The sequence below is a fragment of the Manis javanica genome, chromosome 6 (assembly GCF_040802235.1).
Source record: "Manis javanica isolate MJ-LG chromosome 6, MJ_LKY, whole genome shotgun sequence".
In the NCBI taxonomy this organism is placed as follows: Eukaryota; Metazoa; Chordata; class Mammalia; order Pholidota; family Manidae; genus Manis; species Manis javanica.
Genome location: NC_133161.1, coordinates 136,653,341 through 136,679,477, shown reverse-complemented (window position 1 = coordinate 136,679,477; position 26,137 = coordinate 136,653,341). Strand labels below are relative to the sequence as shown.

At 48.6% G+C, this 26,137-nt stretch overlaps 1 protein-coding gene and 1 long non-coding RNA gene across 5 annotated transcripts in view; one reads left to right on the top strand and one right to left on the bottom strand.

The window, feature by feature from the left end:
- Window positions 1-11,522: 11,522 nt before the first annotated feature.
- LOC108408849 (uncharacterized) lies at window positions 11,523-16,573 on the bottom strand. Its single transcript, XR_001856086.3, has 2 exons — window positions 16,436-16,573; window positions 11,523-15,909 (listed from the first exon to the last, which is right to left on the bottom strand). It is a non-coding gene; the product is annotated as an uncharacterized lncRNA (long non-coding RNA).
- The window catches only part of FLI1 (Fli-1 proto-oncogene, ETS transcription factor), a 112,598-nt gene continuing 102,915 nt past the window's right edge, over window positions 16,455-26,137 (top strand). For 2 of the 4 annotated variants that reach the window (XM_037000828.2, XM_017679074.3), the window contains exon 1: window positions 17,771-18,089. In XM_037000828.2, the coding sequence (XP_036856723.1) occupies window positions 18,072-18,089 (18 nt within the window). In that variant the 5' untranslated portion in view covers window positions 17,771-18,071. Of the gene's footprint in view, window positions 16,582-17,767; window positions 18,090-26,137 lie in introns of those variants that run through there. The other 2 variants (XM_017679079.3, XM_037000829.2) reach the window with 2 other exon arrangements.

Genomic DNA, 26,137 nt, shown 5'->3' with positions numbered 1-26,137 from the left:
TCTCAAGATTATTATATCAACAGTAATAAGACCTGTCAATATCATGGACCCTCCAGAATGATGAGTGCAAAAGGCACATTGCCTCAGTGGCCTTCTTCCCCAGAATACATAACTCAATCTAATCATGAGAAAACATCTCATAAACCCAAGCTGAGAGATATTCTTCATGGTACCTCACCAATACTCTTCAGAAATGTCAAGGTCGTGAAACTGGAAGAAAGACCAAGCAACAACTATAGATGGAAAGAGGTTAGGGGACCTGACAATTGAGTGCAGCATGAGACCCTGGATCCTAGAATAGGTAAGGATGCTGCAGTGAAACCGATGACATCGAAACAGTCTATGGTTTAGTTAATAGTGTTGTGCTCATGCTAAGTTTTGATAATTGTGCCATGCTTATGGGATGCGGTGACATTAGGGAAGTCAGGTGAAGGGTATGTATGAACTAGTTCTACTATCTCTGCAGTTTCCTCCTGGGATGAAAAGAAAGGAAATAGAAAGCAACCTTGGATATTTTAAACATGGAAAGAGAGAAAGGAGTCATAAAACCATGAATTGGAGTGGTTAGTGAGTCATTCCGCTGCCCCCTAAAGGAGATGGAAGGTCAGTGTATTTCATGGAGCATGTTGACAGAAACTCACCAAGGAACTAGAAAGTTAGAGGTTAAAAGACAGTTTTTGTTCTTACACAAATTTCGACAAATTACTTATACAGTTACTTAGATAACATCTACAACACATAACTTAGATAATGTATAAAAGATGACGCTAAGGACTCAAGATTCTCACATGATTCAGTTTTTGCCACGTAAAAGGTGGTGATAACAATAATTACGTCACTTGTTAAGAATGAAATAACATAAGTGTTGCCACGCAAAAGGAAGTGATGTCTGTTTCAGCTTCTGTTTCTTCATCTGCCAACTGAGCATGAATCTCTCTAGGGTCCTTTCCACTCACATATGACTCTAGCACTACATGAAATACATCACATAAATGTTATAACAATAGAGTAAGATCATGTCTTTACATACATGCATGCTGTTCTTTGACAGAAGTAACATGTGAAGTCTTTTATTAGCATGGATGACCTATTCAATAGCACAAGTATTAAAACTGGAATAAAATTAACCCTAAAGATAAATGGGAGAAGTGGGGAGAGAAAATTCTCTTTACAAAGGCATTTGTTTACAAAATTTTTAAATTGCTAAACTATAGAATTTATATAAATGTTTCTCCAGTGCATTAAAATGACCTAAATTTAATATAACCAATTTAGTGGTGGCTTCTCAGAAGCATGTCTGTTTTATTGATTCATGTCAGCTGAGCATCTAGGCAACACACATATACTGATATGTGTGCATCCGTGCATGTATGTGAATGTGTGTGTGTTTCAAACAAGTAACTACAGATTTTTTTCCTTATTTTACATACAAGAAAGCTGTATGAGAAGTGTGTCTGGAAAATAATTGCCTGCTTAGCTCTAACTCACACCATTGTTGATCTTGGTGGATGCCCACTTTTCTTGCCCCAGCAGTTGCAAAGGAGCTGAAATAGAAGGCCTGAGCATCAGCAATGTGCCTCTCCATTCCTGTCCCCAGTGGCACAGGCAGGAAATGCCAGCCTTCTCACAGGAAAGCCTGTTGTGGTGAGATTTCCCGATTTACTTTATAAATGCAAGAAGGCCAGATACTGGAGGAGATAAGCACTCAAGATTGCAAATGCTTATCATCTCTCAGGGTTCTGGGCCCCACAGCCATGACCAGTTTCTCTTCTAGAGATGCAAGTCAAAATTCAGTTTGGTTCTAAATCGAAAGGACTTCTCAACTGAAAAATTTGATCATCCACCCTGGTCAGTCCTTGTAAGGAAACCGTGTCAAACAACTTGCTGAATTTTCCCTATGAATGTTCCCATGAGTCTTGGAAATTCCTAAGCAAATTAAGAGAATACCGCTCTCCACCTCGGCTGCAAACTGGAACCCTCTGGGGGCACAGTAAAAAAGATTCCCCAAGCTAGTCACTGAAGTCATGGTACTTACCTGATTCTTGTCTCAGCTAACCTGGAAAATTTTTGGTGGGAACTTGTCCCTGGCTCTGATTTTCAGTGCTGGTGATGCTTGACAGGGACCTCAAAAGGACAACAGAGCCGGGAGAAGTGGCTTGCTGACTTAATGAAGGGCATACAGAATGAGCTCATTTTAAACTCAAGCATACTCTGATAGCCACACAGGCAACCAATTCTCTGGCCAGAACTTGGAGAAGGGAGTGATGGAGGTTTGAGGGAGACCATTACACACTGGAAGAAAAGCCCTCTTTCTCCAAGGTCCACTCCATTCTACCCCTTTGGTAAAAATAGAACCAAAATCAGCCCCCAAAGCAGCAGCATACAGGCTAGGTAGTGTGAAGTATAATTTCCTGCTTTTTCCATCCCCACATTACCACTTTGGAGCAATGAGATTTTCCAAATCAAACACTCAGTTCATCTGTGTGTCGTTCACAATTCTGATCTTTTAAAACTCTATGTCCACCGCCCCCTTGCCCTCTGCCAAAAATTTAGGACATAGACCTTACTTTACAAGGTCTGATTTAAAAACATACACCAAGAAATGAAAACATATCCTCCACTTTTGATGTCTTATCTAGGAAAACCAGGTTCCCTCAGAAGAACTCACAAGGTGGTTAATCCCCAGTGTTTGTTGTGCAAAGTGGGGTACATTGTTCTGTGTTCAGCTGTGAGTGCACTGAAGTACTATTGACCGATCATGCTCTCTCTGGGACCCTGCTGTCTGTTCCCTGTCTAAGCTGATGGTCACCAAAATAATCATAATGACACATCAGACCAGTATTGGACCAGACAAGGATTTACATAGCATCTTTTCCCTCTAGAGGTTGGAAGTACTTGGTGAAAGCATTGCAGTTCTCAAAAAATGAGCCTTGGGCACTAGTATTAGGAGTATTATTCATACTTCTCCTCATTCAACTTTCTACCACATCTCACCCAGTACCGCCATCTATGTTAAAAAATACATCCCAAAAGTCAAGAAATAACAAGTATGGGTGGGGATGTAGAGAAAAGAGAATCTTCATGCACTGTTGCTGGGACTGTAAATTAGTGTGGCCACTATGGAAAGCAGTATGGAGGTTCCTCAAAAAATTAGAACTAGAAATACCACACACCCTGGTAATTCCACTTCTGGGAATTTAATCAAAGAAGACAAAATCACTAATTTGAAGTGATCTGCACCCCTAAGTTGATTGCAACATTATTTACAATGAATGGATAAAGATGGAATACACATGGAATATTACTTAGTCAAAAAAAGAATGAAACCTTACCATATGGGACAACATGGATGGACCTAAAGGGTATTGTGCTAAGTGAAATCAGTCAGACAGAGAAAGTGAAATAATAAGTAAATAACTGAAATAATGAGAAAGACAAATACCCTATAATTTCACTTATATATGAATCTACAAAGTAAAACTAATGAGCAAACATAAGTCTTTTTATGAGAAATAGATTCATAAACACAAACTGGTGGTTGCCGTGGGGGGAAAGGGGATAAGCAAAATAGGTGAAGAGAATGAAGAGGTACAAACTTCCAATTATGAAAGGAATAAGTCATGGGGATGAAAGTACAGCCTAGGGAGCCTAGTCACTATTATTGTTATTGTAATATCTTGGTATGGTGACAGATGGTAAGTGCACTTCTCATGGCGAGCATTTCATATGTATGTAATTGTTGGGTCACCATTGTACACCTGAAATATATATATTGTATATTAACTGCACACTAATAAAAAAATATACTCAAAAGACTTTCATGTCAAATATAAATGGCATTGGCCCAGCTTGACTTTTGTGTGAGTTCTTTTTCCTTTTCTGTAGTTGGGTTCATGAGGGGCACAAAGAACAGCAGTGTAATAGTCAACACTGCTCTCTGTTATCCTCAGTAGCCAGACTGAGCACACCCTCGTTTCTGTGGCAGTTTTCTCAATGGCTTCCCAAAGTGTTGTCTTCCTTTTTTTTTTTTTTAACCGATGCAGTCATCTTCTCCCTCAAAGTTACAGTGGATTGACCAGTTGTCCCATTCTATGCAACTATATTTTGAATCCTTTAAAGTCACTGATCCATTCCCTCAAACAATGGTGGCAACTTTTCCTACAAGAGGTCCTAACTTGAGGCCTTTATTAATTGTGTTCTCTTTCCTCTTTTTTAGGGTTGAGTAGGCCGGACTGATAGAGCAGAGATAACAGTCTTTGCAAACCTTTATAGTGATATTCCTCAGGTCCTTTCCACGACCCATCCTCCCATGCCCAGCAAATGAATGATGGGTGCATGAATGAATCATTCCATTCAATCAAAAAAAGGACCACCCTATCCAGAGTCATACTGGAATTATTATAAAATATGAATTCCACAGTTTTTATATGGGAATAGGGATGGAGAGCATCTCCCAACAACCTGGAAACATATAGCCAAAGGTGAAACTAGTAATATGCTCCTTAGATGTACAGAAATATAAGAGAGAATAAGCCTCAGGGATTGTCTAATAAAATAAAATTAATTAATTGGCATCCATGAAGAGATAACCTAAGGAGGAGAAAAACTTGCTAAGGGAATTTGAGGAATGAACATTAAGTAGAGAAAAAACTGGTCTCCAGAAGCAACTCTCTGCCTTAATGCACAACCCAATCATTGACCACTGACCTCATCTCTTCATCCCCAATCCTGGGAAATGATAGTCATTTGATTTATAGACAGAGTGGGTGGATCTGTTAGCTTGGGAGTGGCCTTTTCTCTTGCACTTGTTTAGATCACAGATCTCCTGCCCCAGCACTTCCCATCTGCCCTCTGAATGCTCCCCATTTTGCCCCCTATGCTACCCATCTAAAGGTCCTCTTTTACACTGGGGATAAGCACAAATATGCCTGTGGTGTGTGTGTGTGTGTATGTGTGTGTATGTGTGTGTGTGTGTGTGTGAGTTTGCAAGTGATGGGAATCTAAGGACTGATCAGGTCACACACACACTGGAATCCAAAGAGTGCCTGGCTTTCCCACTCTTCTCATGGGCCTGTTCTACTCACTGACTCCATTTCCTGGACTTATCTCCCTGAGCACATTTCCAACTCTTTCTCTCTCCTTGTAATTTCCAGGAGCTCAATCTAGGCTTGCAGCCTGTCAAAGGCTACAAGATCACACAGATACGAGAGATAAGGAGCACAACACCTGTTGGCTACCCCTTTACAATCTGAAATTGCTTTTGGAACAGCCAGAAGGAACTTCCTTCCTTCCTTCCTCATCATTAAAAGCAAAAGGAATAGAAAATTCAGGGAGGATGCGAACACTCATTGTGGTTTTGGACTTCTATTTGGGGTGGAAAGACCCCCAAAATAGGAACACTGCTTCACACAAAAGGCCACACATTACCAAAAAACACTGTGGATACACAATAAATAGATATTGATCATCATAGCAAGTTCTAGAAGAGTTGAATAAGTGGGGCAATATCACCAATTCCCTTTTACTTGCTTAGAGAAACCAAATCATGACAAAATACTATTCCCCAGTTGTATTAATTTTCTAGGAATTGCCATAATAAAATACCAAAGGCTTAGAGGATTAAAGAACAGCAATGTATTTTCTTGTAGTTCCAGAGACTAGAAGTCCAAGGGGTCATTGGGTGGTTTCTCCTGAGGTCTCCTTCCTTGGCCCACAGTTGATAACCTTCTCACTGCATCCTCACATGGTCTTCTGTGCACCCAAATTGCTGTGTACTAATCTTCTCTTCTTATAGGGACACTGGTCCTATTGGATTACAGCCCACACATGTTACTATATTTACCTCTTTGAAGGCCCTGTCTCCAAGCATTCACATTCTGAAGTACTGTGGTTAGGGCCTTAACACATGAATTTTAGGGGGACACAATTCAGCCCATAACACCAGAGTCATCAGGAGCAGAGCCAAGACTGGAACTCAAAGTTTCTAACCCTAAAACACTGATTCGCTTTTGATTTATATTTTTTCCCAGGTTAGATAATCTCATGGAATTACAGCATGCTCTGATCAGAAAGTATCTCGTGATGATCTCATTGTAACCCCCTCATTTGCCAAATAAGGAAGCTGAGTCCTAATCATCTTGAATGGATTCCTAGAACTCATGGACAGCTCAGAGTTGCACTGCCCGGACAACTTCCCCTGCTTCCCTACTGGGAGACTTTCTTGGAGTTCATCTCCTGTTCTCCTAAAGTCTGTAGCAGGGTCACTTACGATACAGGCTCTGGATTGCAAATCTATGGCCCAGTGAAGCAGTTTGGTCCAGGCTGGTGAGGGAGCAATAAGCATGGAGCAGGAAAGCCCACGCCCCTTCTCCCCTTGGAAGCAGCTGGAGGGATGGAGTGGTTTTAATGAAGCTTCCTGCCCCTTTTCCCATTTCCCACTCTTTTTGCTCTTTCTTTTAGCAGCTGTTACCAATTTCAGCAATTTTCTTCTGGCAAATTGAGGACGCCAGGTGACAAAGGGAGCTGGTGGTATCCTCCTGGGTCCTCCCCACCCCACCCCTGCTCCTCGACTGGGTGGTTAGGATGGCAGGCACCTCCCCAGTGGGCATCCACAACCCTCCCTACCCCCACATGCACAAGCAAGGCAGCCTTCTAGGTCTACTTCCGCCTCTGAAAGGGACTCCAGATTAGCCCTCACTTCATTTTCAGTCCATCACAAGAGCTCATCATTTGGAGAACCCTTGGAATGAATACCCATTCTGGCTCTTAAAATTACAGGAAGAGTAGGAAATAACACGCATACATTCACATACACAACCCTGATGAGTTTGGTAGAGAACTTACACACACACACACACACACACACACACACACACACACACACACACACACACACACACACCTGAAGAATTTGGTACAGAATTTGGAGACTGAGCACTTCCACCAGAGGACCTCACTCAGGGTGCTTGGGAAGAGGGATGATCTCACACTCCCTGGTTAAACCATTTATATAAAAATGATGAGCACTAATGTCATGAAACCTGCAAAGGGAATCTTATCACTCAGGTGCAATTTTTTGGTCGGTTTTTCCTTAATAGCAATGCAATGGCTGGCTTTGATTTGCTTTGTATTCTTTAGTTATTGGTTAGAAAGGAAGGGGGTAGCTAAATAACCATCCCATTTCTTTGCCTGCCAACTTCAGTGTGGACACTGGGTATCTAGCCATGAACAAAACCACCTCAACTCCTGCCTTCAGGAGCTTACAGTCTAATGAAGGGAGTTAACGCTTAGATCACAGTATCTACAAAAAGGAGTGTAATAACAACTGTGAAAACATAAGAAGAGTTAAAAATCTAGAGAATGATATTCAAGGGGTGTCGCAGAGACCTCTTCTCAGAAGAAAGAAAGAGCAGAAGGAGGGGAAAAGAAAATAAAGGAAAGCCCAATGCTGGAAAAACTTACTCTGCATGGTGAGATACTAGTTAGACAGCCAGCCCGGCTAGTTCTGATCTCCTCTAATATAGCTGAAGCCTTCACTTTCAAACTTCCAACTTTCCTAAAAAGAACTTATCTTTAAAATGCATGACACTAGTGGAGGATGTATTATCTGATGTAGGAGCACCTTCTATTTTATTTGTGGTTGTTTGGAACAGTGCTTGTTCCCTTTAGGAGGAAAGATCTTTCCAAGAATCCCAAGAACAAAAATACAGAGGCAGTGGCTCTTGTAATTCAGCCCCTCCCCTCCCCAAGCCCTGTCTTGTTTTCCTAAGCAATGGTCAGGAATGTGCTGGGCGGGGGCAGCCTGGCCGTCAGCGCCAAGCCCAGGCAGCCCTAGTCACGGTCCCAGGCTGGCCTTTCACCTCATAGCTCTCCCGGCTGCTCTTATTAAGCAGCAAAATGTTTCAATATGTTGAGCTTTGGGGGAGGGACAGAGAGAAAAATCGGGATATTGTTGAGAAGGAAATAATGAATAACCCCACCGCCAGTCTTCATACCCCCCACGTGGGGAGATCTGGGGGATAAGTGTGTTTTCTCCAGAAATGGAATCCCAGTAGTTGCCGTTTGGTCAGAAATTTCTAGAGCCATTTGGGAGGGGGAGAAGAAGGAGCAGGTACTAAACAAATTTTCTCAGTATCCAGAATCAAAGTAGTCAGGGATCTGGGTACCCACGAACGAAAAAGAGGAGAAAGCTTGCCTAATGGAGGCTAATTCTCCAAAGTGCACAAAGCCATCAGTTTGGTTCTTACAGATTGACACACTCTCCACTCCTACCAGGCACCTGGGCTTCCCTGGCCCTCCTCCACCCCCCCATCTCCAAGTTCATCTGCTCTGGTCCCTGTCCCTTATTCCAGGCTCAGACCTGGTGAACAGTTCCCTGTTACCCAAGACTCAAACGAGGGGAGTGCAAGGGTGTGAAAACCGCCCCACTGGGGAGAGAGCACAGACCCAACTCATCAGCCAGGCAGGGTCTGTTTTGTGGAGAATGGCCGTGGGCTCCGCGGAGCAAAGTGAGCAGGCACTTAGAAATCTGAGTCCCTTCCAGGGTCAGGTCTGCAACTGGGCGCAGAGAAAGGTGTGACATTCCAGTTTCAGCAAAACACAGATTTGATGATCCATAGTGATTCCTTAGCAAGAGTGTTTCTAAATGGGTGTACATGTGTTCCAGTGAAAACTCCACAATAGGGTTGTTTCTCTGATATTTGCTATCTACTTTGCTCTTACGAGATGCAGCTAGAAAAGGTGAGTCAGAAAGAGATGGATTCCTGGGGAGAACCAAGTAAAAGGAAGGAGTAACCTTTAATAAGAAAAACTTACGGGTGTGGGAAGTCAAAGAGGACTTCACTCCACTCACATTGTCTAAGTCTGAAGAATAATCATTTGCGGAGCAATCACTTGAAACTAAATAATCCGCTTAAAGAAGGCCTGGGTCTGGAAATTTCCTTGGGGCTTTACATAGCTGTATGTCTTTACATTACGAAATGTGTGTGGTTTCTAGTGTTCCTTGACATTTCCTCGCAACACTGGAAATTTCAGGAAAAGCAACTGGGGGTAGATGGGTGGCTGTCAATGGGATAAGTCATCAGACAGCAGCTGAAATATTGATAAGAAAATGGATATCAAATTAAAAGACGGGAAAAGAGAGAGGAAGAGGGAGTGAGACCGAGAGCGCTGGAGAGAGGCAGCAGAAAAGCAAGTTGCAGGGCACACAAACTGGAGTGGTTCCTGCAGTCCCCCAGGACGCGCCAGCACCGAGGCCGCCTATCTGCACTGCGCTGGAGAGAAAGGCAAATTTTGACTCCAGGCAGCCAGCAGGTTTCATTTGGAACCAACGGTCTGGGAGCTCTGGGCACAGAGAATTAGCACCTAGAACGTGAACACACTGGCATTGCTAGTGTTCCGCTCGGCTGGCTTAGCAGGAAAGGGTGTCCAAGGTGAGTGTTCATTTGTATGGGATCTCTGGAGGGACACAGGGTGGCAACGCTTCTGTGTCTGCTCTTGTGGCAGTGGGAAAATGTCAAGCTTGCTGGGGCTCTTTTTCTCATTCCCTCCTGGGATTTCTTTTCTCTTTGTTTTCCACCATCCCTCTCTCTATTCTTGCAAATTTCACCCCAACTTTCAACGAAAAAGGAGGATACTGGAGTAAGGTTTCTGGGCTAGAGAGTGATTGGGAATCTAGGAGCCTCGAGAAACATACCTGGTCCCAAACTCCTGTCTGTTGTGGCTTCAGGAGCCAAAAAGCTGGAACTGGTTAGTGGGGAGAGAAGTTCTTTATCAGAAACACATTGGCTGCTGGAGAAGCTGGAGGCTGCCACCTTAAAGATGGTTTAAGAGAAGGAAGGCAAGAGAGAGACAGCTTCCAGAGTTGACAAGGCAGGGAGAGACTCGGGCAGAGGCGTCTGGCATCCTAGGGTGGTTTTTGTCCCAGCCAGCTCAAATATTCCGACCTCAGACACCATGTCCCCTGCCACCAGAAGCAAGGCGGTCTCATTCACTGCCTTTGTCTCCACCGGCAAAACTGTTTTCTCAAAAGCAGGAGCAGGGAAGAGGGCCTCCCCAGACCTCCAGAACTTTGAGTCAGTCATCCTCCCCAAGAGGTCCACCAGTAGAAACAAGAGGGTCAGTTGGACACTGGCAGGGGTGGTGGAGAGCCTGGTAGGTCTATGCCCTGAGGGCCTGAGCTTGGCAGCTCTGTAAATATTTGCTCCTGGGGCCTCCAGGCACATCAGTGGGGAGACCTACCTCCAGACTGGTGGCATTCTCTCTTCTGGCCAGGACGGTCTGCTGTGTCCCCCGGTGTGAAACTCCCCAAACCCCTGGGGAGGCAAGTGTCTCCTACTGAGGCAGAGAATGGTTACAGGACTGTGGTGAAGAGCCCCAAAGGGAAGCTCTCAATCTTCACCATCCCTCAGCCTGAAGTCCAGGGACAGAGGCGCAAAGAGGGCACCCGTTCGTGCCCACTCGGATCCTCCGACGCTGGTCCAAGCAGACACGAGCCTCCCAACTCCCATGTCCTCTCCCTTTGCCTTCCCCCTCCGTGCCCACCCCAGCCACTCACCCAAACTCCACCTGAGGGTGACTGAGGTTTCTCTTACTCAGGTTGGTTCTTGGGCCTTCCCAACCTTTCTTCACCAACCCAGGATGTTTCAGACAGTCCCTGACAGGTCGTCTTACGTCAAGGTAAGACACGACAGCGAGTTTAACAAGGTAATGACTCGCAGGTCCTTGCCACCAACTCCTACCCCCATTCCTTCTTTGGTGGGGGGGGGGGAAGAGTCGGGGGCGGGCCTCGCTCTCAGCGGGTCGATCTGGAGCTGCGGTGCCCCAGATCAAAAGAGGGTGGCGCACACCCTCCGGAATCCTTGGTTGAGCAGTAAGGCTTCTGGCCGCTTCTGTTTGGGGAACCGGCAGTGGGTGTGCGTGGAGAAGGCTGTCCGGAGAAGCCAAGGCGCGGGAGCCTGGACCAGTGAGCCAGCCGTCGGGCCCCACTGGGTCGTGCGCTCACGCCTCAGGCGCACCGCCGGTTCCCTGAGTTAAGGATCTGTAGGTACGACGGTGTGAGTGTGCGCGAGTGTGCCTGTGGGCGTATGTGTGCAGGTGTAGAAATACGAGACACTTCTCCCACCGGTTTCACACCCCGTCGGTCCTCAAGCCCACCTTCCTTGGCGCCATCCGCCCCTCGGGAGCACAGATTGCTATATCTGACAGCATATCCAAAGATTGCGCGCCCCGCCAGTTCCCAAGAATGTAAACAAACCGAGGCCAGGACATCTGGGTTAAACGTTTAATAAAAATCCTCCAGCGGGGCGGGGCCGAAGATGCTGCAGCGCCGCTGGGTAGGGTCGGCGACGAACAACCTGTGCCTCCCCTACTTCGGAGGAGGGAAGACCAGCCCGGGTTCTGCAAGCGCTCACCTACCTTCTTCAAGTCCTGGCTCCGCCCTCTCCTTCCGGAAGTCCCACGCCTGTACGCCCAATGCCCACATTGCTGCGTGTGCCCCGGCTGAGCGCACTCCTGCGTTTGTCAAAGCAAGCGCGGTGGCTCTGCCTGCACGTGACCCTCTCGGCAGAGTGCGACTATCAGGTCTAATTCAGGAGCCCCAGTTTTGCATTCAGCCCACCTTCTAAATCTTTAAAGGGAAATTTGTTGACACACGGTAGCATCTTCCCCTACCTGGGGTCTGAAGAAGTTTAGACCCGGGGAGTTCGGGTCCTGGAAGCTTGTCCCAGAAGGGATGTTAAATCAGTGAGGAATGAACGAAAAATGAGTGAGTCCTTGTATCGATAATCAGATGGACGAAGGGCTCCCAAGAAGTAGCAGAACTGCTATAATTAGTCTAAAGACAGCTGGTTTGCGGTCTCCGGTTGTCCGGAGAAGTTAAGCAAGCTGTGACCCCACCCACCCCCAAGACTCCCAGCTCACCCAGACTGGCGAAACTCACCCTCCCTTCCAGCTTTGCCCTCGGTGCTGCAAGTGGCCCCTGGGCAAAGAGTTGCTCGCGCGCGCTCTGCTTTCTCTCTCACTTTGGCCCCTAAGTCTGCACACAGGCAGGTTCCCCAAGCCTCAGGGAGGACGAACCCTAGAGAGGTGAGTTGGGAGCCCAGAAGCCTGACCTAGGCCAAGAGTCAGAGAGAAAACAAACCCGCCCGGGGGAGCGAGAGGTTGTGTCGGGGAAGCAGGGAGAGAGGCTGCAGTCCGGGAGCTGTGGGCAGCCAGAGGAGTCGCTCACCGCAGGAGCTCTTTTCAAGAGGGAAAAAAATGGATTTTTCAGCAGCCACAAAGTTTGTATTGTTGCACAAAGGGGTGCATTGATGACGGCGAAAGGTCTGGGAGGCAGGGACAATCTTGGGTCTGTTTCGCCGGCTTCCCACCCCGACCATTTGCCAGAGGGGTCACAAACAGAACCCGGCGGACCAGCCCCTGCCATTCTGCGTCAGACAACCGGCTCAGGGTTTGTTGACAAACACCGCGGGCCCAGGCACCCAGAGCCCCGGGAGCCAGGAGCCGAGCCCGGCCCTCAGGAGTCAACGGTGCCCACTCCACCTGGGCAACGATATGGGTTCTGAGAACCACAGAGTGCTCAGGGGGTTTACCCGCAGGAGAGTGCTTATGGAGGACAGGAGGCTGGCAAGAGGCAGGGAGAAAGGGGAAGACACTGGGGTGCAGTAAGTGAATATTGATCGTAACACAGAGATAGTCCTTATCTTGGCCAGGCCCTGTTGCAAGCACTCTACCTGTACTAACTCGTTTAATACTATAACAAACTTCAGAGGTAGTCCATTTTGCAGATGAGAAACTGAGCTCAACATAACAGTTCGTGAGGGGCAGACCAAAATACAAATAATAACGTAAAGTTCTGCTGTCGTCAAGTTCTAACTCATTTCATCTTTACAACAGCTCTTTGAGGTAGGTCCTTTTTATAAAGCCAATGTACAGATGAGGTACAGAGAGGTTAAGGAAGTTATCGAGGTCACAGAACTGGTAAGCGCAAAGCTAGGGTTGAAAACCGGAGAGCCAGTCCCACAATGAGTTCAACCAGAACGTTCCAGAACTAGCAGATACCGGGTGGAGGGCGCAGCAGACACATTGGGGTGAAACTGACGGCGAACTCTGCAAGGCGCTTGTCACTCCCAGGGCGCGGGTCACATCCCTGTAGGCCCCTGGCGCGCCCTAGAAGACTGGCAGGGTTCTCCTCCCACTTCCACCGCCTGTTCGAATTTCCTAGACTCCTTGCTCTCGCTGCATCACCAACCAGCCTGCTGGGTCAACGCATGCTGCCTTCTGTGGGTGACACCCCCATCCGGCAGACCGAAGGAGGCTGGCACCCCAGAATGCGCACAGCGACCACGCCCGGGGGCGGCATCGGGCCGGCAGGTCCTGAAGCCGCATCTCAAGGACCAGATCTGTACTCAGAACGGACGTTGTTTGGGCGGCCGGGAGGCTGAAACTCCCCTTCCCCACAAAGCCCCCAACTAGGCGCCGCCACTGGGTGAGAGCCCCGACACCTGGCTGGTCTCCACCTCTTGTCAGCCTGCTCTCTCGGGTCGGCCTTGGACTCCCTCGAGGTTTCTCCTCGACGCCGCGTGGTCTAGGGACCAGGCCCCTGAGCGCCAAGGCGCGGGGCCTGGAGACCCTCCCCGTGTGGGGCTGTGCGCCCCCGGCCCTCCCGCCGCCGCGGCCTCCCACGTAGCGTTTGGAACCAGCTCGGCGCTCAGGCCAGAAGGAGCGTGGGGAGCGGGCAGGGCGAGCAGAGGTTCTAAATCTTCCTTCAATCTGTGAGTAGATGAAGTCTGAGAAACAAATTCAAAGCAGGCGCGACTGCAGAGCCTTCCTGCAGAAATATTCCCCGGCATTCAAGCGCATCCAGGGGCGGCTCGAGCTGCCTTGTTTGGCTAAGGTCAGACGAGACCCGAGTTCTCCAATAAAAATAAATCTCAAATTAATTATGGCCTCGAGCGAGGGGCCAGACACTCGAAGCCACAGTGGTGCAGTCTGGAGTTCTGGCGCTCCTAGCCCATCCCTCTCCCGCGCGCCCGCCTCTGCCCGTCCCCACCCCTGCCAGCTCGAATACCCGCCGAGGCCGCGCCAGGGCCGCGGGGCTGGGGGCTGGGGGTGGAGGAGCAGGGAAAGGATACGCCCTGGACGCACAGCCAGACCTGGCATCCTTCGTGGTTTCAAGTGACTGAGCGGTCCCGGGATGCGGAGGCACCCGGCTCCGGTTGTCGCATCCTCCCACCCCCAACCGGGGCTGTGACCTAAGCAGCCCGGGAGTCGCGTCTGGAAAGTCTTGACCGGGTCAGAAGGGCTGACATGGAGCGAGCCAAGACACGTTTCACCCCGCCGTTCACCTCCCTGGGGAAGCAGGACTTCCTCATCTTTAAAAATATTGTCAAGTGTCGATGGTGCGAGGCAAGTCATCCCACCAAAGTTCCAATGAAAATGCCCCAAATCCAAATGTTTCCTGAATATTCGCCCACCTGTGCATGCTTTCTATAAGTGATCCTAGGCTTAGAAATGGGGGGGGGGCTGTTTCGCTGGTGCCCCCACCCCTACCTCCCTTGCCCAGTTGGTAGCTTTAGTTTTAAATGCTGGCCTGGCTTGCTTGGCTGTGAGCTTCCCCTGACTTGGAAGCCGGCACAGCCGGTGGAATGGGCACCCATGGTAGCCAGCTACCGGTCACCAGCCCTACCCAGTCTGGGAAAGGGAGAAGCAGGACAGTCTCTGGTGAGCCAGGAAAGAGGGTGTGTGCAGCAGTGTGGGCTGGGGTTACCAGTCCCTAACTAGGCCAGGAGGAGAAGGGGGGATGGTGGGGGAGAGGGGAGAGAAAGAGGAAGAAGGGAGGTGAGAAGAGAGAAGGGAAGAGAGGGGGAGAGAGACAGGGGAAGGTTTCCCCCACCAGCTCCAAGACAGTTTTCATTTGCAGCGGGCCTCACCACAGGCTCTCTATCAATTTGTCTCAATGCAAACATTTGAAATATTCTTTTTGGCTGCTCGTGAAAACAATGTGAGCTGCCAGGATCAAACCATCTTTCCAGATGTCTGGTGGTAACCACATTAAACAGGGCAGACTTGTTTACTGTTGTGTTTGGTTAGGGCTTTTTCCCCCTTTGGGATTTCAAAAAGCAGCAGCAGTAGGACTGAGCATCAAACCCAGAGTTACATAAGTGGGGCTAGCTTGCCCACCAGCAGGTCAGCAAGGGATGGAGTGACTCTCATAGTCCTTCAGAGGGTGGCTGTTCAGAGCTGGGGGGTTCTTTCTGGAGGGCAAGACCTTGTGAATGACAGCAGCTCCTCGTGAGTGAGGCGGGTAAATAGCAAAAGGCATGGCACCAGTGCCAGCTGATGAGTCACAAAAGGGTGACAGTTATTCCTTTGCCAACCACTCCTCCCCCCTCCACCATCTTCAAAATTACAGAACTGCCATAGCTTTGGTTTTACGGGGAGAAACAGAAAGTGCTATTGAGTTCCAGGAGGGCAATCCTCCCTTTCGTCTAGCCCCATATTGAGCACTCCCGTGGGGGAGGCCCCCCCCTGCTATACTGAGCAGGGGTGCTAGGGATGGCGGGTGACTGCACGGGTGAGTGCAGGGAGGACAGTTTGTTATTTGCCAGGCTGAATAGGAGACAAAAAAAAAACCTAGTCAACATTTCTGCCTCAGAGGTGCCTTCTCCAGCACTAGGAGGAGCATATGTAGAAGAGCGAAGCACGCGCTGGTGTCCTGGTTTAACAGCCTCAGTGTTTGCCCAGCACCAGGAAGGGGGCCCCCCGGTGGTGGAGCTGGAATCCTTTCTGACCGAAAAAAGGGGCGATGTGGCTGAGGGTGCCAGGTTTCTGGTCAGGTCCCTGCAGGCAACGGTCTCCCCGCACCCTCCTGAAAGCGCTGTTGTCGTTTGAAGGCCGGCAGAGTCTGGGCTGAAAAGGAAACAATTTGGGGTTTGAAAGGATGTAATTCATTCTTCCTTTCCCTTTAACCTCTTTCCTCTCTGGAAAGCATGTGGAAACGCTGAAGGGAAGAGTGAGAGGGCAGGCGGCGGGGCCGAGGGGAGGAAAGGGTTAAGCCTGATTTCTTTTAATTGAACTCCAGAACTGGTGGCCCCAGGCAAAGGGGGGGACTGACCCCGCTAGCGGTAACCAGATGTGGCGGTCCCAGGGGAGCCCCGTAGCAGACCCCTGGATTGAGAAGCAGACAGGAGGGGGGGTCGGCTCGGCCCCCACCCCACCCCCACCTCACTCCCCATACACACAGTCTCAATTGCTGGCAGGCTACACCCGCCACTCCAGATCTAGTCACGTTCAGACCCGCGTCTGTGTTCGAACCCAGAATTAGAGCTGAATTGATGAGACTAATTTCTAGAGGAGGGTTGGGGGAGGGAGGGAGGGAGGCGAACGAGCTCTCCGGCGCAATTGCTCCAGAAGAAATAAAGAATTAATAAGTCACCTTTTTCGCTGCTGTGGACACCCTTTTGAACTTTTTTCTTCCCAATTGACTCGGATCTCCTCTGGATATTTTTTTCCTTCTTCCCCTGGTGGACTCTTAAATAAAAGTGAGAAAGTCCCAAGCGTGGTCTGGAGAGCGTGCACAAGGTAACCTGTTTGGGAGGTCGGGGGAAGGGAGTCAGGGCGAGAACGCCCAGGGGTCCCCTTGATGCGCCCGGACTCCCGAGGCTGCTCCAACTGGGGCGTGCGGCGGCACTGCAGGGTAACGGGGGAGGTGTCCGGGTGACGGGGGCGACCCAGGCGGCCCGGGGGGAGGCCGGCCCCACGGCTGGTTGGCGATGATGGTTCGTAGCCCGGGACCCGGGGTATCAACTGGTGAGAAGTAGGCGTCTGTACGGCGTTGTTGCGGGCTGCGCTCCGGAGACCTGCTGACAGCGTGGAGGGAACGTCCCGCCGTCGTGTAGGTTTCTTAGGGCCGGAGGGTAGCAGTGCACCGGTGGCCCCGCCGGGCGCCGGGGCTTGGGCAGTCGGTTCCGGGGAAGCTCAAGGGGTTTGACCCTAGAAGGCGCTAATAGGTGGCCTAGGGTGCCGCGGGTCCCGGCCCTTGGCGGGCGCCTGGAACTCCCCAGGAGCAGACGGCCAAGGCGCACTGCCCCGAGAGCGCCCCTCTGCTAACAGTGCGCTGGGAGCCTAGTCTGCGTCCCCGACGGCCGAAGTCCGTCTGAAACCGTCTGGAGTCCGCGTGGATGGGTGAGCCGCTCCGGGAGTCTGCGGTGACTGGGCAGCCAAGGGCCCGAGTGGAAAAATTCCGATTGGATGCAGTTTTTAGCGGTTGGTTTGCTTCGGTCTGCGTCCGGATCCTCCTGGGCAGTAGGCTCCCAGGATATCCCCAGCCCGAGTAAATTCTCCCATCCGCAACCCCCCAACGCCCCAAAAAGTTTGAGTCCTGCTGGAAAAAGCATTAATTAACGTATCTGTGGGAAGAAACGGAAAGTGAATGAGTCAGGAGGGCCACCTTCGGCCAACGGCCCGGGAAAAAGGAAGGAGGCCAAAGGCGTTTGGTTCTGGACTTTGGGGGAAGGTGTTGGGGGAGGGGGGGTGCAGACTGCGGGAATCAGGGCGCGGGCGCCGGGCGTGGACCCCGGCATTGTTCCCAGCTCGCTCTTATCTCCCAGGAGCAAGTATCCTGTGTGCGCCGCGCATGAATGTATCTGGGCATCTCGGCGTATATTTATATAGCGTGTGTGATGCGAAAAGCAGGACCAGCGGGGCGAAGGAAGAGGGGGGTGTGGGGGGAGGGAAGACGAGGGAGCAGAGGGGAGAGGAGAGGAGAGCGCGAGACACACACACACACACACACACACACTCAGAGAGAGATAGAACTTCCTCTCCGGTTCGCAAAGTGAAGTCACTTCCCAAAATTAGCTGAAAAAAAGTTTCATCCGGTTAACTGTCTCTTTTTCGCTCCGCTACGACAACAAACGTGCACAGGGAGCGAGGGCAGGGCGCTCGCGGGGGCACGCGGGGAGGCCCGGGCGCCAGGGGGGCCGCGCCGGGCTGATCGCGGGGCTGCGAGGGCAGGCTGCAACCGGGTCAATGTGTGGAATATTGGGGGGCTCGCCTGCAGACTTGGCCAGATGGACGGGACTATTAAGGTAAGCGACCGGGCGGGCAGTGGGCGCGCGGCGGCGGGCGGGCTGGGCTCGGGCGCCGGGGTCCCGGAAGACGTGGCCGCTCTCCTTCCTTCCGCGCCCCGGCTCGCGCCGTTGCCTCCCGCGCCTGGGTGGAGAATCTCACTCGCGGGGGTGACCCGCCCAGCTCGCCGCCGAGGGCGATCTTCCCCACTCCCCTCGCCCCGAAGTGGAGCCCGGCTCCCTCCCAGCGCTCTGCCGGCCTGCCAGCCGGGGCGGCGGGAAACCCGGGGACCCCGGGCGCAGATCGATTCCGGGGGCCGGAGACGCTGGGTCCACCACTCACACCGGCAGGCAGGGCTCCCTGGCCCCGGCGCTGGGCACTCGCCTGCCGGCCGGCTTCCTCTCGCCCGAGGCCGGAGGCTGCGGGGCCCGGAGCTGCAGTCTCCACCAGCTCGGGTCCCTGCCCGGTGGGCCCTGGGGCGGGCAAGTGGATTGGTTGCAGGCGGATCGGGGTCCAAGTGTGTCTGGGGGTCTGTCTGAGGGTTCCTCTAGATGGAAGCCCTGTTTACATGTCAGTGCGGGCTGGTTTCCCTTCCTCTTGGTGTTACTGTTGCCGGGTGCTCGGCGCCCGGGAGCTGCGGGCTCCCCGGGACTAGCGGGAGGGCCACGCCGCTCTTGGGGGCATCTCTCTGCACACCCTGGGTCCGCGTCGCTCCGCCGCTCCTGGCTACCGGCACTCCGCGCCCAGGCGTGCAGCGGCACCAGGGCCAGGGTGCTTCTCGAAGAGGGTCCCGCTCCCTTCAGAGCTGCTCCTCGTCTGGTGGCCGACTCTGAGCCAGCAGCCTGGCCACTGCCCCGCAACCCCATCCTCACCCACACCTCACGCCTGGGTCTCGGTTGCCAAGTGCAGCCGGGAGGGACGGAGGAGGATCTGGGTTCCAAGTCAGCCTTCAGGAAGGTTGACTGCCTGCCCTTTCTGGAAGGGGGAAGTGGGGCCAGGAGCAGAGTGAAGAGGGACACCCCCTAACGTGACTGACCTTAGAGGACCAAGAGGAATGAATGGGGCCAGGAGGCCGCTGCGAGGCTGTCCCACAGCAAAGCAGGAGTCAGTCTGGAAAAACTATCAGGCTGGTGAGGTGGGGACTGGTAGAGCCCACCATTCCCCAGAATCAAAGGAATCACTCCTCACTCAGGAGGCTGAGTAAGAGGAGGCTGAGATGTTGAACTTGGAGATTCAAGAGATTTTTATCATTTGGGTGGAGTAGTGGTTTTTATTTTCTAAGTTTTTTTTTTCTGAAAGTTAGAAATATGCTGACTTAGGTAAAAGGCACCAACAGAAGGAACTTCAAAATCTGGAGATGAGATAACTGATTGTAATGGGTTAAAGGGAGCCTGTGTGTGGCTGAGTTCCTCAAGTTTAAAGATCGTGGGTGAGGAGTGGGTGAAAGAGGATTCCTGTAGTGAGGGTGGGCTAGTCACTGGTCATTGAACGCCCATTTCTCTTCATGTTGTGTGTGTGCTAGTGTCTGTGCATCTCTGCCTTGGCAATAAGATGCCCCACTGCAGAAAAGTTTCCATGGTTAGGACACCCTACCACATACCCAGAAGGCCCCTCTCTGATCAGGAAGGGTGGTAACATGGCTCCAGGGTCTTGGTGTGGACACCCTAAGGAGAAGTGAAGCAATGTCTCCATAATGCTCAGACCTCTAAGCACAGGCCCTGAGCAAAGGGAGGAAGCTGTGGTCTGTGTACCCAGGATGTGCTAACCTCTTTAGATACACACAGAGGGATTGGCATGGCAGGCAGTGCGACCAGGCCTACACTAGGACCCTGGCACTTCATGCTGTGGATGGGAGTAAAGGCCTTCCTTTTCATGTGGATAGTAGGAGCCTGTGAGGCCCTCCAAACCCTCCCCAGGGACACCCTGTTCTCTCATCCGGGTTACCTGGCTCTGCACAGAGCCATGGCTTTTCAAGCTTTCTTCAGTCCCTACAGTTCTGAAGGACTGAGTCTTTAGAGTATACTACAGTATTTAAATTGTGTGAAAGCCACAGTTTCCTGTTCATGTGTGACCTTTGGATCTTGGGGTTCCCAGACCCCACTCCTACAATGGCCCAAACACTGCTCGGAGGGGACAGTGGATAAGGAGAGGCCACTTGACTTTTGGTTTCCATGTGAGAATGTGCAGTTCATTAAACCTGTTTGAGTTTCAAAATCTTTGTAAAAATGAAACAGTAGGACTAAGTTACCACCACAATAGTTTCTTTCCAGTCCTTTCTGTTCATAAAACATCATGTTCATAAAATGTTTTTATAAGAACATGTACCTAATGTCTACAAAATCCAGCTTTATAATAATAAGGCACTGTACTCCACTTCTAATTCGTAGACACAAATCCAGAATATGTTCCCAGTTTGAATGGCCTTGACAAATCCCCCTTGAATACTTCTGGCATGTGATTTTTGTGCACCTGCCTATTTCTTCCTCAACGATAAGACATGTCTGTAGTTCAGAATACCTATGGGTCTCAGCACTGAGGGTATCTGGTCCAGGATGCAGGGAAGCCTGGCTCTCTTTGCAGAAGAAGTCCTCTGTTTTGTGCATAATTTGCACAACTCCGTGCAGTTTCAGAATCTCAATCTTGTTGCTCTTGTTCTAAGTCGTTCCGTATTATGTTCTCTCTCCTTTCCAAGACTGTCTTCTGGGAAGGCTCTGAGTATCACTCTGAGAGCACCAAAATTTTCAGGAGCCATTCTATTTGCCAAAGACATGTTAACCTGCAGTATTAAACAACACCCTGTCCCACCTCTGCTCCCCGCAGTGATATTATCAGTGTTGAAAATCACATGATACTGGTTGATGCTTTAAGAAATGACCTGGTTTCAGAAACTACATGTTGGTTCTAGGCAATGTTCAACTGAATCTATTTATTTCATCTGTGGGAGCTTGACCCACTGCACATAGTGCCGGTAAAGGAGGAGAAAGAATCAGAGGCGATGCAGACCTGGTGAACAAAAGAAGGAAATGAACAGAAAATCTGAGTTCATTCTCAGCTCTGCTACTCAGTTGTTGTGTACCCTAAAGCAAGGCCCTTAGCTCCTTGAGCCTCAGGTTCCTCATCTATAAAACGGGGACAAAGTATCTCCTTGCTTCGTTACAGTGAGGATTAAATAAAGTCTGGTATCTTAGTTGAATGTACATTAGTTGAATTTTCCTTTGGGGGTAGCAGATTGTGGGGATCAATTGGTCAAAAAATAGATCACAGGTCTACGTTTACCATAAGACAGATTTCATTAATTCAACAAATATTCACTATGTGGCTATTATGTTCCAAAGCTCTACTGTATGTGTTGAGGATAAAACAGGGATCAAAACTCTGCTGGAGTTGGCACTCTAGTGGAGGTAGCAGATGCATAAATGCATAAATAAATAGCTGTATGTCCGGGATGATGCATCTTCTGAAAAATAAAGCAGGTTAGGGGCTAGAAAGTGATGTAACTGAATCAGCCAGGATGGTCAGGGAGGGTCTTTTGAACAAAGCCACAGTTGAGCAGACCTGCCATCCATTCCTATCCTCTGCCTCAGGAGAGGGCAGCGCCATACAACCAGCAAATGATGGTAGGGCACATGGGACAGAGGCTGAGGTGACAGAATCGGAAACCGGCACAGTCCCTGTGTTGGTCAAGCCCAGGAGCCCCGCTTGTGTCCTCAGGTGCTTCAGGAGAGTGTATCCCGGAGGGCTGGGTGGGAGCGGCAGAGTGAGAGAGACTTGGAAACAAAGACTTTACTTTTGTCCTCAAAAAGCGTTGCTGGCCTTCCTGCTGAAAGGGAACCCCGCCCCCACCTCCCTCCCACCTTTTAACCTTCATATCAACATCACTTTCAGGACCACTCCAGGCAAGAAAGCCAGTCAGTTTATCTGTCCCCATGACAACACAGAATTGCTTCCCTCAGGTGAATCCTCTTTTGTTTGTGAATAATTTCCACCCACACCCTACCACCACCACCTCCGCCCCAACCCTGTGCCCAAAACAAACAAAAACCCTTCCTTCCACTTCTGCTGCTATTCAAATTCAAGTTTACAGGTTTGCAACTTTTGTGCTTTAGAAATTATTTAGCTTGACAGTCTCATTTTATGGGTGGAGAAACTGAGGCCCAGAGTTGTGCAATGTATTATTCAAGATCTCACAGCTAACTATCGACAGTCAGGGTGAGAATTCAGGGCTCCTAACCCTCAGACTAGTGTTCTTTCCACTATAACATGAAGATTTCATTGCTTTCATTATGTTATTATGAATTATAGAACCCTGGTAGGCTGTGTGTGTGTGTGTGTGTGTGTGAGGCAGAGACAAAGAGAGAGAAGTCTTTAAAAGAAAATCATGAAGAATTTGGCACTTTAGACTAAAGATATTTCTGTTATTTAGTGAAAAATGTACTACTATCTTGAATTATTTCCATACTTTAAAAAAGATTCCAAATTTTCAGATAGTATTTTTATATAACTGCTTTCCACAATAAATCCTTTTCCTATGTCTCCGTTACCTGGAGTCAACAAAAAAAAGAGTATTTTACTTAAATAACCACAAGCCTCTCTACAGACCAGAGGCAGGTAGGCTGGATTCTTATTGTAATTCTTTTAACAACTGAACATTTGTCTATTTAAGTAAAATTTATTCAGATGCATTAGAACATCTTATGGATCCACCTTCTAGACTGTGTGGTAGATAGTCTTGAGTAAAAAACATTAAAAATTTAGAATTCTGATGTCTCCTATTTGGGGTAAACCCAATTAACTTGGTATTGGTTTTAAAAAGTGGTTGATTTAAAGCAAACATATTTTGTAGAAATGTAGCATTAGTTTAATGCTCCTACTGAGTTGCCTCAGCAAAAAGTAAGTTGGGAAAAATTTTATGCTGACAAGCCACTAGGCAGGATTTTTAGTGGACTGAGGCCTTCAATCCTCCCTCAAATTTCAGAAAATATCCCAATGATAAGTCAACACTAGGCCATCGGCAAAGTCCTAGTCTTTTCTGGAACCTCATCCTATCTGAAACCTGTTAGGCAGATTTTCATATTAGAGACCAGCTCTCTAGGGTTAGAATGGAAAATCTATTATTTTTGTTCATGTTGGACAACCAGCTTGCATTATGCAGGTATAGAGTGTTTGTGTTTTGTTTGTCTTTCTTTTGTTTTGAGTAACATGACTTTCTTTTTTTGGCCTGTACTTAAAACAGTCTTCCTAAGTCTATCTTTTACTTGTTGTTTTGTGACAAATTGAGAAGGCTAAAGGACATTGGCTGCACTACACACACGCGCGCGCACACACACACACACACACACGCACGCACGCACGCGCGCGCGCGCGCGCGCGCGCGCGCGCTCACAAAACCTTCAGCCAGCCTTATTAGCTTTTTTAGTAATCTCAGAGCAGTGCAGGTGTCTTTTCCTCTGCTGAAGACTACACCCTGTTTCATTTTCTGTTGCCTTAATGATTTATATCTATAGTGTTTGTCCCACTCCTGTATTCATTCATCAGTGGGATAGTATTACTAAATGATGTTCTACTGATCTGGGAGACCTGACCTCAGTAACCTGAGTACTTGGAGATGTTTCACCTAGAGGCAATGGATGGGGTCTGTCTATCCCCACATTGTCCCCTTAGGGCCACTATCCTGGAAGTTTGACAGAACTATACAACCTACAGAATAACCTTTACCTGTAACTTTAGCCTTATTGGCATTGTAAACTGATGCCAGCCAAATTAATGCAAATTAGTAAGATCTATTGCATGAGTATTATACAGGGTGGCTAAGAGCTGTCAAGATACAATGCCAGTGGTAAAGGGCTGGTGCTGTGTGTATGCGTGTGTGCATGACTGCACAGTGGCATGTAGTGAGCATTTTGCTAACCTCCAGGAAGGAAAGGGCAACTTCAGCCAGAGAGTCAGAGAAAGAGCTAGTATCAAGACCTTTTATAGCCTCTTTAGTTTATGAAGCACTTGCACATACACCCTTGGATTTAATCCTCTCAGCAGACCCATGGGAGGACATTTTATTACATCTCTGTCTTGTATGGGAGAAATTAATGCTCATAGAGGTTGGGTAACTTGCCTGAGATGATGGCTAATAGGTAACAGAGTTGGGTTTCAGGCTCAGTGTTTCTGATTCTAGAATACTGGCTTTTTCTACACACCTGCCACATTGCCTCTTGGCATAAGTGGACCATGACCTTGGCTTTGAAGGATGGGTAGGACTTGCACAGGAAGACTTGATTCAAGGGCTTTCTAGGAAAGGGGGATACTTCAGTGGGGAGGAGCATTGCATATGAGGGAGAAGGTAGGAGTGGAAAGATTGGATGGAGGATCCTAAATATTACACAAAAAGCTTGGATCTTATAAAATAGAAAGAAAGGAGGAATCACAAAGTATTTGATAGATGAGTGATCTACATAGCTGTTCACGTTTTTTAAGAACAGAATCCTTCCTATTTTTATCCTGTTCATTAGGAAATGGAGATGGGAGTGGCCCCATCACTTATCAGAGGCCACAAGAAGTGAGTAGCAGACAGAATTAGACAACCAGAGACAGGTTCAGGTAACCAGCCCATGCTCTTGGCTGTCTTTACAGATATCTGTTTATTAAATACGGAGTCAAGGGAGAGAGGAGAAACTATTTCACCAGATCTCATAAAAATGTGATTTTCCTTTTACTCCTTAAGGGTATCTTCTTTTGCAGAGTTCTGGAGATTTCCCCACAAACTGCCTTTTCCACTGGGTCATCTATCCTGGGCTACAACTTTAGTTCCCTCTGAGAATGAGTCAGCAGATGGTAATTGAGAAAAGATGAAAGATTGTTTCTCTGGAGCTCAAATCAAATTTCTAAGGAAATTCAAACAGGGCTGACATACTTGATTGGACCCATCAACTCATTTAGAGATACTGACATTTCACCCAAGCAAACCAAAAATTCAGAGAGTTATCACCATCATTCCAAGTAAGATTGGAGACTGAGTCTTCAGATACATTTTTTGGATAACTCAGATGCACTTTACACAGTTTCAAAATTGCTTATACCTATAAAAATGAGCCAAAATACTGAAGTATTTAAGAGAGTTTCCGTATTTGGGGAACAATGTGCCTGCCTTTAGTTTATGATCAAAATCCCAGCATATGTAAATTTTTCCAGCCTCTTCCTAGAGAATGTAGACGTGAAAAGGAAGGGCTTTCCCAAGAGCAGGACCCATTTATTAAGACAGCGCCATGTGTCCGAGGTAATGAAAAGCCCTATGCCACTTCTCACTGCACACATGCAAAAGGCCAGGATTACACATTCTATGGGAGCTTTAACCTTGCATTTCTAGACATGTGTGGGTTTCACATGTTTATAAAATCTAACATTCCAGTAGCAGGGCTGTTATGTCTGAATGTATGGGTATTCATTGAATTTATGTGTGAAGGAAACTGACAGTGAACGATTTTGCAGTATGCTTTACATAGCAGAAATGTGAAAACAAACAGGTTAATATAAAAATTCTCATGTCTTTAAGTTAGTGCTGTTAGAATCTCTAGAAATGCATATAGTTAGGTTGAAATCCTTATGCCAGAAGAGTCCTTGCGTCTTCAGGCATTTATCACTTAATTCATACACATTCTTTTATTCATTCAACCAGAAGTTGAATAATGCTGTCAGGCACAGTGCTCAGGAGAACACCATGTGCGTGAACAAGAACAAGATGCCTATACTATTTCTTCCAGACCTTTAGAGAGTAGAGGTTTCTCTGCTTTCTGATTTTAAGCTCTGACTATTGGAGATGCCAAAAAGCAATACTCTTTGGGGATAATCTTTATTTGTGGCTTTTTATTATAAGGAAATTTAGGCACATTTTCCCATGGGTAACACCCAACTTATAATTTCCATTGCCCCCTTCAGTCTTGGTGTTCCTAGTCCCTTATATGGACATTTGGGGAAGACTAGGGCTTCAGCCAAGGAAACTCCTTATTACTCTCCCTTCTTCAGCTTTACATCCTCTACCTGTATATATATCAGTGAGAAACACCATGAATTAAGATGA